The sequence below is a fragment of the Naegleria lovaniensis genome, assembly GCF_003324165.1.
Source record: "Naegleria lovaniensis strain ATCC 30569 chromosome Unknown tig029, whole genome shotgun sequence".
Lineage (NCBI taxonomy): Eukaryota > Heterolobosea > Eutetramitea > Acrasida > Naegleriidae > Naegleria > Naegleria lovaniensis.
Genome location: NW_025407851.1, coordinates 317,358 through 329,809, shown reverse-complemented (window position 1 = coordinate 329,809; position 12,452 = coordinate 317,358). Strand labels below are relative to the sequence as shown.

Sequence of the window (12,452 nt, the reverse complement as noted above, 5' to 3'; positions counted from 1 at the left end):
CTCGTCCTCTCCCCTCGCCGCCCTCACGACCAATTTCACACAAGGTCAACTCCTTGATTGGCCTGACACAGGAGTTGTTGTCACGTTCTAAACAACATCAAAAAAAAATGAAAGTCCTCAATAATAACCATGTCCGAGTCGTACTGCTCGTGTGGATCGTGATGATGATGATGACGATACTCATGTCAATGACTCTCACTGCCACCCGAACTCCACAAGAATGGAAAACTCGATCCATCTATCAGATCATCACCGATCGTTTCAGTCCCACCAATTCCAATCCTAATCAATCATGTCTTTTATATACCTATTGTGGAGGCACTTTTACTGGAATTATCAATCATTTACAATATATTAAAAATTTAGGATTTAATGCCATATGGATCAGTCCAATCGTGATGAATTTACCAAATGGTTATCATGGATATTGGATGAAGGATTTATTTAAATTAAATCCACATTTTGGAACAGAGAGTGATTTGTTGAAATTGGTCAAGACAGCTCAATCGATGGATATTTGGGTGATGGTCGATGTTGTGTTTAATCATGCGGTAAGTTCAAGAAGATGATCTCAACATGATTCATTTTTATGAACAAACAATGTTGATGGTGTGACATTTTTGGAAATTTTTTTTAAACTTTTTAGGGACCTGTTGGTTTTGATTTTGCAGAAATTTCACCCTTCAATCAATCTTCACATTATCATGCATTTTGTGAAATTTCAGATTGGACCAATCAAACACAAGTTGAAATTTGTCGACTTGCTGATTTACCTGATTTGGATCAAAGTAATCCATTTGTTTTTAACACTTTAAATTCATGGATTTCTAATTATATTATCGATTATTTTGGTTTTGATGGTATTAGAATAGACACTGTCGCAGAAGTTCCCAAATCCTTTTGGTCCAACTTGAAACAAAATATTCTCATTCCTAAAAATGGAAATATTTTTGCCATTGGTGAAGTTTTTAATGGAGATTTAAACTATGTCGCTCCATATGCCAATATTTTAGGAAGTACTCTTCATTATCCTCTCTATTTCACACTACGAAATATTTTCGCTCAATCTGGATCCATGTACCAAATTAGGAATATCATGCAACAAGCAAGATCATTGGTGAAAGACACCTCCGTGTTGGGAATATTCATTGATAATCATGACAATCCAAGATTTTTAAATTTCAACTCGGATTACAAATTGTATCAAAATGCATTGACCTATGTCTTAATGTCAGAAGGAATTCCAATTTTCTATTATGGATCCGAACAAGGATTTTCTGGTGGTGCAGATCCTCAAAATAGAGAACCTTTATGGACCACAAATTTCAATGAGAATTCCTATCTGTATCTATTCGTTCAGAAAATTACCAATTTTAGAAATTCACACATTCAAGAATTGATTCAAAATCCATTACAAGTCGAAAGATATGCTGCCAATAATTTTTATGCATTCACGAGAGGTCAGATTTTTGTGGCAACGACCAATGTGGGTTCCAATTACAATCAATTGCAATTTACCATTACGTATCATCCGTATCAGAATGGACAGGTGTTATGTGATGTGTTTTGGCCACAAGATTGTATTACGGTTGTGAATGGACAATTCACAATTACCTTATTGAATGGAGAATCAAAGATTTTTTATCCACAACATTAAGGGCATGTCAAACATTTTTCAAAAAAAAAACATTGACATTCAAAGATCTTAGGACTAAAGCATTTTTAAAAAAAAACATTTCACCTGATGTGATCCTAATATTAGGGATCGACAATGATTCCAAAAATATATAATTAAATAGATGAAATATGGATGGCCATGACAAAATCATTCAAATATTTTTAATCATGATTCAGTAAATTAGGAGCCAAACTAATATCTTCAAATCGACAATATGGTCTCGATGCACAATTTCCATAACATACAGGTCCTCTCTTTTCTCGAATGCAAACATCCAGACATTTCTGACATGCTTGTGAAGTTTGAAGTGAATTGGATTCTTCACCATTGCGGAGTTTTAACAATTGACTCAATTGTGAAAATTTCAATCGTTGACCATCCGCAAGTGATTCTTCTTCTTCTTCTTCTTGTTGAATCGTAATTCTTCGAGGAGAAGAAGAAGATTTTTGTAATTTTTGATGGTTCACCACCTGTTCATGTGGTTGATCGTGATTGTTCTTTTTCAAAATGTTTAAATAACGAGTCAACACATCCCAAACATCAATGCGATGTTTTCGATCTCGAATATTGGGTCGACGTCGAGTGGTTGGATGCTGTGGTTGTTGTTGTTGTTGAACTTTTGGTTGGATCCTTGGTAACTGTTGCAGTGATGGAGTGGAAGAGGAGATTTCTGCGTGTGAAAAAGTGAAAAGGATGGAAATGAGTATTAGTACTACGAGAAGGAAGAGAGTAAGACTCCGAGAAGAGTGGAATGGAGATGGCCTTGAGGGGATCATGAATTTTGTTGTTGTTGTGGCCATTTTTTTTTGGAATGGTTATCGTAATGAATCCACCTGTCAAGTGTCATAATGAAAAATTCTTGATATCATGTATTTTATTGATTGCATGTTTTTTCTCAATTCATGGCCTTAATGTTTTTCATTATCAAGAAAAAGATTTCTTTCTTACATTGATGAACGTAATAAATTGTCCACTCGTTCAACAAAAAAAACAATAAAAAAAAATGAAAAAACAAAATCCTTTTGCTCCGAAGAAAGTCTCCAACACGGCACAAGGAAAAAAAGTCATTGGAAGTTTTGTTAATGAGGATCAAGGATCATCATCGGGCACCAAAGCATCATCTAAAAAATCATCAGAAGATCAAAAAAAGAGAAAAATTGAAACAACAACAACTTCATCATCCGATGATTCATTCACATCCTATCCTTTGGGAAAGAAGAAGAAGGATTCCGATCAACAACAACAACCGAATGTTGGAAGAGTAACAGAATCCATGATGAGAGCCTCCATGGTAAAACCCGAAGCTGTTTCTGATTCTTCATCATCCAATTATATTAAGCCACTTCCAGCGAACTTTTTTGATACAGCACCATCGGAATATGATAAAAAGAAAATTCAAGAGGGTTATAAAGATTTGACAAAGAGTGGAAAGAGTTCTGGAATTGGAGCTGAATCCATCATTAAAGACAAAGGATTTGCTAAAATTGTGAACTCTGCAGTGATCAAGAAGAAGATTGATAAAACGGGATTGAATGCAGAAAAACCAGTCGTCTCCACTCGTCAAACAAAAGCAGAGAGAAATTTGGAGACACTTGAACAAGAGTTGGATGAGCGAGAAGACGCCGAAGAAATGAAACGCCAATTAGAAGAGTTTTTGAAAATTGAAGAAATTCGCAAACAAACAGAAGCTCTAGTGTCAACTAAATCTAATAAGGACTCGGACGGTAATAATATTACGGACAAGAATGAACCAAAAGCAACGGAACAACTTGACGAAAGTGATGATGAGCTTGAAATGAATTGGAAATCCAAGTCGCTCAAGAAAAAATAGAAATTCTTAGGTAGGACATTGGTAATAGCAAAATGTTGAGCCTCCACATCGGCCGTCTTGTGTGGGGTCTCCATAAACAAATTCCTCACGTTCATTGATTCCAACAGAACTTATTTTAATTATGCATAGGAGCGATAGGATTGATTGGATAAATATTGAGATGGCTGTATGAAGGCTCTCGTCCATTTTTTTCAAACTCTTTCCGTATTAATTGCTCAACCTCTGCTAGGGTAGTCACTCCAATATGAGAAGCCCAAAACTCCTTTACAAGAATTGAATATTCCAGTATGATATGACACTCCTTAAATTTTTGCACAAATAAGGTTACTAATGGTAAGGTAACATATTCAATAAAAGAATATTGACATTTAGCAACGTTGCTCTTTTCTCGGTCCATAAACGGGCTACCATCCATTTGACGTTCCTTTTCTTTGTCACCTTGTAAGAAAAATTCTTGTTGCAATCTATTAATCCAAGGCAGATGTAAAAATAGAGGTTTGGATGTGTTAGAAGTGTCGGCAACCTTTAGACACATCTTTAAAAAGAAAATTTTCTCTTGCTCCAAATCTGAGGTTTGCTTTCCTACGTCCATCATTGCTTGCATTTGATTCATGAAGCCCTGTTGAAAAGATAAGTCTGTAGCGCTTACCAGACCAATCACTATTTCTCTGACATATCTCCTTTGCTTTGGCGTAAGCCCTTTTAAAATATTATATTTTTCATTCTTTAGCAGGTCATAAAAAGATGCTACGTGGTGGCTCTCAAGAACCGATTTGTCGTTATACGTAATTGCAAGGTCAGAGCATGACTGAATTTGGAATTGGTTTGTTGTTCCTGGATGTTGAAAATCATGTACAGCAGCAGCCAAAATCACTGCCAATAATTCTTCTAAGGACAGCAAGGGTATGATTCCTGTAGTTTCCAGAATGAACATGAAAGTATGTAAAACATCTGCAGCGTGAATGTGATTGTGAAAAGGATTTGTACCATAGTTGAGTTCGACATGTCGTAAAAAAGTGTGTAAAATTTCTTTGTCAATGTTAAAATGTTCTATCAAGTTGTACTTCCTCAAAAAGTAATGAACCACAACGTAAAGAGGATTACCTTTAGAGGCATCATTCAAAACAAAAATATCAAAATCATATCGTTCAATATTGTTCATGCACTCTTGGACATCAGGATTACTTTCAAGTAACGATAATGCACCTTCGATGGGTTGTCTTTTGAAAATATTTCCTACTCGTATTAAATTTGCAATGGTTTTCCATCCAGCTTTTTCTCTTGTTCTTGGTTTGACAAAAGTGGAAATGAATGCATTGACTTCGGTGTCATGGCTTACTTGAGCAGGTTTTGGCTCCTCCTCTGAAACATCTAACGTTTTTGCAATTGTTTGAATTACCAGAAAGAGCTTTGGTTTGTCTATACATGTGATTGACTCATTTTGTAGTATCTGTTGCAAGAATTTTATGACTTCTTGAACTTGTAAGGTGGGAGGTTCTTCAGGTTGCTGCAGTGACAAGGAGGTGGTCATAGGGTCTTGTGGGTTGGACATCAACATAGAATCTTGTGGGTGTATCACAGACATGAGATTAACTCTATCTGATGTGGTATTTTGTGTTGTGGGAGTAAGAGGTTCGATTGAAGATGTAGGAGGTGTAGAGGTGTTGTGTGTTTTTGTCGGGTTCTGCTTGTCTTCGTCATCCTTCTCTATTCGAACAACACCATCTTCTGAGGGCTCACTGTTTCCACTCTCTTCTAATGGTCCTACAGTTCCATAGTCTGTGTTTACAGCAAAACTAGGGACAATGTTGGTACGATGAAAAGTAGCTCGGACATGCTTTGAAAATCCCTGATAATAAGCATAAAACGAAGTTACCAATTTACAAAAAGAACTGTTCACCATTTGACTCGATAAATCCGTCAAATCAGGAACATGTTCAAATAACCTGAAAATGACAGTCTTATCAATGTCTTCAGGAGGATATCTTAGAGTAAGGGTCATTCTTAAGGACGAGGAGGCTTCCAAGTCAGAAGCAATAGAATAGCTTTGAGAGCTAAAAGCAGAAGTTAACATATCTAGCATTCTTCTGTGTCGAGATTGGGCCGACAGTGATGCGGCGGAATCGTCATTGCTGTAAAACCGTTGTAAAAACCTTTGGTAAGAAGTTTCATATACGTAAAATTTGGATTTCAAGTCTGATGTAAATATTACTAATTCATCCATATTGTTGATCATTAAACTAACCAGTAATGGTTTTCCATCTAATAAAATGTCGCCATGAAAGCTCAATAAATCGTCTCCCTTAAGCAATGAGGAGGCACTGAGAGACTGTGTACTATTGTCTCGAAGCATGGACCCTATAAAGGAGTCATCTTCATCATGATCTCCGGCATGCCGAGTCGAGAAGGATCGTCCTAGCATTGTAACTAGGGACGCTCTTGTTATATTGCTCGCAGAGAGAGATCTATACTCAGACTGCCGTCGAGCGCTTACAGATCCATCTAGAAAATCAGCATCCATGGACTTGCTTATTTCAACGGTGCCGTTTGGTTTGATGGAACCTCTCCTGCTACTGCTGACCGAGCGTGAAACGCTATTGAGACGACCTTGCGAGTGGCGTTGTTGTTGTTGTTGTTGATGTCGCTGTGGTGTTGCAATACTACTTCGGATTGTTCCATTTCCAGCACTCTGAGGAGTGCTTGATACTCCCTCAATAACGAGCTCAATCTTTGAGTCATTATCCATGATCAAGAGAGAGTGATTGTCCTCATTGTGATGGCGGTGGTGATTGGGATGATGAGGTTTAAAATGATTGGATGAGGTTCTAGAAGCACCACTCCCCATTGTGTCTTGCTGATGAAGAATTATTGAATACAGAATTAGGCTTCAACTAGCAGTTCCAATTAAAAATATATAAAATCAGAAACAATCCTTAGAAACGGGCAACTTGTTCAGCAAATGTTACTACAATTCAGAAATTATTCTCTTCAACCAACAACAATATTGTGGGAGAGCTTGATGATGAGAGGATGAGGCTACAGCTCCACTCGATTGTTGTTTGGAAGTTTTCAAACGAACACTAACGTTGGCGGCAACAATTTTTTTCAGGGCTTCTTGAGGGCATGCAACTTGCCTTAATCGGACTACTTGAAAAAACTCCCAACAACAATACCCATCACCGAGTTTGGCCAATGGTAAACAAATCACAGATTTGCCACAAGGAGGAGCACTATAAGAGCTCGTACAATGGCCTCATACCAAATACAAAAATTGATGGACATTATATATTTTGTGAAAAACATGTCTCTTGAATAATAATACTCATTCTTTGGGCAACACAAATGAATGTAACTCATTGTCTGATCGAACTCTTTCCAAATGATGATCCACAATGGTTGAAAAATCGGAAAAGAAAAAGTGTCCTCTGAATTTGGTTTCAGGGCCTTCAAGGAGCAAGTGAAACCATACGGCATCATCGGCCCACATCTTTTCAAACGGTATGGTATCATAGTCAAACCATTCGGGTTTCATTTCTTCACTTTCCGATATTTCTCCAGTATAATCACTTGATGAATACACATGTACTTCCAAGACGCTTGTTTCATATTGCGGATCAAATTCAAATAGAATTAAACCTCTCTTTATCAAATGTGTCGCATGAATTCCACATTCTTCCAATAATTCTCGCTGAGCTGCATGCATGATGGAGTTATCTTGTTCTTCGACTTTCCCTCCGAAGCCATTATATTTGAGATGTCCGAATCCTCGTTTCTTCAATCCCAACAATAATCGTTTTTTATCATGTTGTTGAATGAATACGAGAGTGAGAGGCTTTATTTTCTTGTGAGAGAGTTTTTCCTTGTTGAAGTACTTGTCAGGCGTGTCATTAATGACTGTGGTTTGCGGAGCCATTTTTTTGATTGCAATTCCGTCATCTTTACAAAACACTCTTATTTGGCCGAGTGATTGGATGAAGCAAGAAAATGGACCAAGTAAGGCCACATATTTAGAAAGAACTATTCACATGATTGACACTGGCCATAAGGAAAGGACTCACATTACAAAAAACCACCAGAAATTCCAGCAAAAAATGCCGTCCAAACAACATGAAGGGCCGCCTCATCATTCTTTGTCGCAACAAGGGCCCTATGTGTCATCCTCTTCTTCATCTCATCAGGAGCGGAATCATATCAACAATTCTCAGAATCCACGGACAACATCATCCAATCTTCAAATCAACACCACCAACACGAAACGAAAATCGCCGAGCTCTTCAAACAATAGTAGCAACACATCTTCTCCAACTGCGAGTTTGTTTTCTTCTTCTGGTATCAGTTCAGGAAGGCCAGTTTCACCTCACAACATCACTTCGCCAACAACAACCATGAATCAACCTCTCGGCCTCATTCCTGGAATTTCTCCTATCCATCATCTTCATCATATCTATTCCAGTAAAGATAATACCAATTCCGATACAGAGGATCCATCTTATCGTGCAACAACACGATCAGTTTCACCCAGCATACCAATACCTACATCAATATCCAACAACAACATTTCACCAAATAACTCGCTCCAAAATCATCATCAACTTTTGAATGCCGTAACTTCCGATCACTCGAGCAACATTTCCAATGTCAGTAATAACACCACCAGTAGTAGTAGTAGCACTAATAATAATAACAATAATACTGGTAAATCCCATTATGCCAATCGCAGCACTGCACGACCACCTTCTCCTCTTTTCATGAACGCCATACACTCTGGAGGCAATAATCCGTATTACCAACAACAACAACAACAGCCTAGCACCTATTCCGACCCAATATCTCAGTCCAATAACGGTCTGTTGAACCCACAACAGCCTTTTCAGCAACTTACCTCGTTTCCTTCGTCATCACAATTTCCAAAAAACAATATCAATAATCCTTTACGTGGCACTGCCACCACTCCAGTCCCGAAAAGGTCACATGGTAGAGTCAAAGGTTCTCCATTGAATAATCACCTTGGCCATCAGAGGAGTTCTTCGTTTGATATCCATGCCATCATGGAGCACTATCATCCTCCAACAACTTCCATGATAGGTAACAGCATAATACAGCACAGACTATTCAACCATAGGACAGCAATAGTATTAACCATCAACCGATTCAATCCAACCTTCCATTTGTTACAGCACCCATAGTTGTCACTCCACAACAACAGCATGATAGTATTGTTTGTAGTGATAACCATGACGTAAAAAACAACAACAATACACTCTCCAGCAAAAACAATGACGCCCCAAAATGACACACTCTGAATACATTACTGGTAGTAATAAGTCACCAACAACGAATCGACTCTCACCTTCAGAGCTGAGTTATGATTCGGAAGATTCATCGACGTCACCATCAACTCTCACTACCTCTACAGGTACTTCATCATCGAAGAAAAAACCAAATCTTCGAATTGATATTGGAAGTAACAAAACAGTGCCTCTTGCTCATGTACCCAACAACAATTCTCCTTTTACAAAACAACAATCAACCATGAATCCCTCTAACGTTGTAAATCAATTAGAGACCCTAATTGGATCGAAAAATGTCAAGCATACAACAGCTTCCGAAAATACTCCGACAATTGACAAGTTTCATAATAAGGGTCGACAACAACAAGTTTCGATTAAGGGATTTATGAGGCCTAATTTATATGAAGAAGATGTTTATGATTTTCTTTCAGAATATCCTGTAAGAAGTAGATCTGTTTCTCCTCCACCAACAACATCTCTATTCTCACATCACCATAAAAAGAAAACACCAATGAGTACTGAGAAGAAATCTCCCAGTGTTCTTGTACAAGCGGTAGGAACTAAAACTCCAACATCAGTCAAATCAAAAGATGAGGAAGATACTGATGACAATTGTGTGACGCCTCCTCAAAGAAAAAGCTTTTCGAGGGATGACGGAATTTCTGATGACGAAGAGGTTGATAGCGACTATGTGACACCACCATCTGATATTCGTACCGTATCCATTACAGAGCCACAAACAGATAATTTCAGGTTGATACGTCAACCTTTTTTACCATTTAACGATTTATCGTCTCCTCTATCCATGATGCGAAAATGTCAAACTCCTGTGGCTGTAAAAACCAAAGCTGAAACTCTATCTTCTTCTTTTGGTCATATTAAATTTTATGAAAGGCGAAGAAAAAGGTACTTGATGATGATCACAGACAAAGATTCATCAGTAATGGAGGATGAGCTCAATCTGTTGCGTGAAGATTTTATTGAGGCAAAAACAAACATCATGAGACGAAACAGAAAGATTGATCAAATGACTTTCTCTGATATGGTATACACAGAACAATTTGATAAGAATCCCACTTCTGAAGATGATAGTTTTGAAAGTTGTACTCAGGACCAAACCATTTTTTTAGGAAAGAAGTCATACGAAAAGATTGCACGCTTTTTAACATCAAAAATGATGATATCACTCGACCAATTGCACACAGATTTGAAAGCTTTCATTATTGAGCTAGAAGAGGCTGCAGCGCTTCAGTTTCCTTCTTTGAGCGAAGATTCTTTTGTTTTGGAAATGAAAGAGATTGCTCATAGGATTATTGAAGCCGGACTTTCAGAACTTATCAAACAAGTATACATGAAAGATCTCAACGATTTGCTTGTTAGCCTTCGTGATTTACATGCTGAGGCAGATGAACAAGATTTACCACGAATCAATTTTTCTCTTAAGGAGTTGAAGAAGCTATTGTTCATTTACAGTAGAGTGAACAGAATCATTGCAGTATATAATAGGATTCCTGAGCATCTCAAGGTATTGAACCTTCCTCAAGCACGAAAAAGAAGTGGTAGCGAAGCAAAAGGTATTCCCAGAGTGAACACTCCTCCTGTTACTGAGCTTGCCCATCTCAAAAAGCTAAGCTTGAATCTTGATTCTACCTTAGCCAAAAAATCTGGATCATCGATTGATCTTCTTCATAATCCCTCCACAGCCGACAAACAAAATCTACAAATTACTAACTTATTGAAAAAGTGGCAAGAAGAAAGTACTGTCATTACTCCAAGATCTGAACAATCAACCATGTCCTCTCCAACCCACACAACTTCTTCATCAGTCACTTCCACTCCCAAATCCCCTCAAGATACTCTCTTTTGCAGATATGTGAAAAATTTATTGATGTTGACACTTTTGAAGAGCATACCCAATCATGTGCTAGATCTCATGAATTAAACATGAAGCGTATTGGGTGTGAGCAGAAATTTAAACAGCTCATGCATCAGATCAAAAAGAGACGAAGAGAGGAACCTTTCGGAGAAATTTATTCTCTTGTTAAGGCTTGTTACAAAGCTAAAACTAAACATGAACTCTATGATTGTGCTGATAATCTCAAACGCCTAGAGGTAAAACTGAAGAAAAAAGATCAAGAGCGCAACAAGGACATGTCCACTGAGACACAAATTGTCTCGGTTTGTATTGATTTGGCAGAAGAAAAAAACAAAACCTTGCACGAATATGTGGAAAATTTCAAAAAAGTGTCCATCATGGATTTTACACTGATCAAGCCCATATCTAAAGGAGCATACGGTAGAGTTTATTTGGCAAGAAAGATTTCCACACCTGATATTTATGCCATCAAAGTGATTGAAAAGCAATATATTTACAATCACAAAAATTTGTCATCAAAAACTCTGAAAAATAAGGACAAACTTCTCACAGAACGAAACGTATTGCACCAATTGATGAAAAGTAATCACGATTCAAAATGCATTGTTAACTTTTACTATTCATTTGCCGGAAAAAAGTATTTCTATATTGTGATGGAATATTGTCCAGGTGGTAGTTTGGATTGTCTGCTTGAGCAACACATTAACACCTATGACAGTGCATTCGATGTTGAAAAGGTTCGAAAAATTGTGGCAGAGATTATCCTAGCTCTGTTAGAGTTGCATTCCAACAATATTGTGCACCGAGATTTGAAACCTGATAACATGCTCGTTGACAGGAACGGAAGATTGAAACTCACAGATTTTGGTTTGAGCGAAATTGGTATTATGGACAGAGAAGAAAAGGCAACGAGTAAGCCACGCATTTCCACTCCACATCCATCCTCACCACCCCAACTTCAACTTCAGAATCTTGCTTCAAGTCCAAACAACAGCACCGAAAGTGAAACGTCTGATGGATTAGTGACTGTTCCTGGAACACCTGATTATATTGCTCCTGAATTACTTTTGGGAGCAGAGCATGATTATGCAGTTGATTATTGGTCTCTAGGATGCATTACCTATGAATTATTGTTTGGCGTGCCTCCATTTAATTCTGACACTGTGGAAGAAATTTTCGACAATATTCTCTCAGGGGAATACGAGTGGCCAGAAGATTTACCTCCAGAAATACAAACTTCTGGTGTTGAGGACTTTATTAGACGCTTGCTTGATCCAAATCCAAAAACAAGATTGGGAGGAAAAGACATCAAAGATCACGAGTTTTTAAAGCCAATCGATTGGGATAATTTACTGAATGAGGAACTATTTACTCCAACTACTGAGCTGGAAGATACATCTAAATTCTCGCCAAGAAAGCATCAATATCCTGTCACACCAACTACTCACGGATTTCTGAGTCCATTTGAAGCAGGAGGAACAAGTTTTAATAGCGATGCTAGCTCTGTAGACTCACCAAGTCCAGTCAAAATAGTTCCATCTTCTCAGGTTTTGATGAGCCCAATGGCAAATTCATCACATACTCTTTCTACCTCAATAGATTTTTCATTCAGCTCCTCCACTGCCGCACTCAAAGAACTCAACATGCAACAGTACAATGAGTATGTGAAAAAGTCAAACAATAATTCTCAAACCTCTCAGAAAAGTACAAAAAGTACAGGAAGCGTGGTGAGATCTCTCAATTTTTCGAACATGTAATAAAGTTAATGATAGGGGA

General features: G+C 37.8%; 8 protein-coding genes across 8 annotated transcripts; 5 read left to right on the top strand and 3 right to left on the bottom strand.

The window, feature by feature from the left end:
• Positions 1–107: 107 nt before the first annotated feature.
• Positions 108–1,657, top strand: C9374_007469 (uncharacterized protein; the record flags this gene model as incomplete). Its single annotated transcript, XM_044697437.1, has 2 exons — positions 108–551; positions 647–1,657. The coding sequence occupies 2 exons, from the start codon at positions 108–110 to the stop codon at positions 1,655–1,657; spliced, it is 1,455 nt and encodes a 484-aa protein (XP_044546592.1).
• A 182-nt stretch (positions 1,658–1,839) lies between these two features.
• Positions 1,840–2,478, bottom strand: C9374_007468 (uncharacterized protein; the record flags this gene model as incomplete). Its single annotated transcript, XM_044697436.1, has 1 exon — positions 1,840–2,478. The coding sequence occupies one exon, from the start codon at positions 2,476–2,478 to the stop codon at positions 1,840–1,842; it is 639 nt and encodes a 212-aa protein (XP_044546591.1).
• Positions 2,479–2,681: 203 nt separating this feature from the next.
• On the top strand, positions 2,682–3,509 carry C9374_007467 (uncharacterized protein; the record flags this gene model as incomplete). Its single annotated transcript, XM_044697435.1, has 1 exon — positions 2,682–3,509. One exon carries the CDS (start codon positions 2,682–2,684, stop codon positions 3,507–3,509), a length of 828 nt encoding a protein of 275 aa, XP_044546590.1.
• A 115-nt stretch (positions 3,510–3,624) lies between these two features.
• C9374_007466 (uncharacterized protein) lies at positions 3,625–6,354 on the bottom strand (the record flags this gene model as incomplete). The annotated part of the gene is made up of 1 exon (XM_044697434.1): positions 3,625–6,354. One exon carries the CDS (start codon positions 6,352–6,354, stop codon positions 3,625–3,627), a length of 2,730 nt encoding a protein of 909 aa, XP_044546589.1.
• A 477-nt stretch (positions 6,355–6,831) lies between these two features.
• Positions 6,832–7,422, bottom strand: C9374_007465 (uncharacterized protein; the record flags this gene model as incomplete). Its single annotated transcript, XM_044697433.1, has 1 exon — positions 6,832–7,422. The coding sequence occupies one exon, from the start codon at positions 7,420–7,422 to the stop codon at positions 6,832–6,834; it is 591 nt and encodes a 196-aa protein (XP_044546588.1).
• A 178-nt stretch (positions 7,423–7,600) lies between these two features.
• Positions 7,601–8,695, top strand: C9374_007464 (uncharacterized protein; the record flags this gene model as incomplete). Its single annotated transcript, XM_044697432.1, has 1 exon — positions 7,601–8,695. One exon carries the CDS (start codon positions 7,601–7,603, stop codon positions 8,693–8,695), a length of 1,095 nt encoding a protein of 364 aa, XP_044546587.1.
• Positions 8,696–8,798: 103 nt separating this feature from the next.
• Positions 8,799–10,742, top strand: C9374_007463 (uncharacterized protein; the record flags this gene model as incomplete). The annotated part of the gene is made up of 1 exon (XM_044697431.1): positions 8,799–10,742. The coding sequence occupies one exon, from the start codon at positions 8,799–8,801 to the stop codon at positions 10,740–10,742; it is 1,944 nt and encodes a 647-aa protein (XP_044546586.1).
• Positions 10,743–10,783: 41 nt separating this feature from the next.
• On the top strand, positions 10,784–12,433 carry C9374_007462 (uncharacterized protein; the record flags this gene model as incomplete). The annotated part of the gene is made up of 1 exon (XM_044697430.1): positions 10,784–12,433. One exon carries the CDS (start codon positions 10,784–10,786, stop codon positions 12,431–12,433), a length of 1,650 nt encoding a protein of 549 aa, XP_044546585.1.
• Positions 12,434–12,452: the final 19 nt, after the last annotated feature.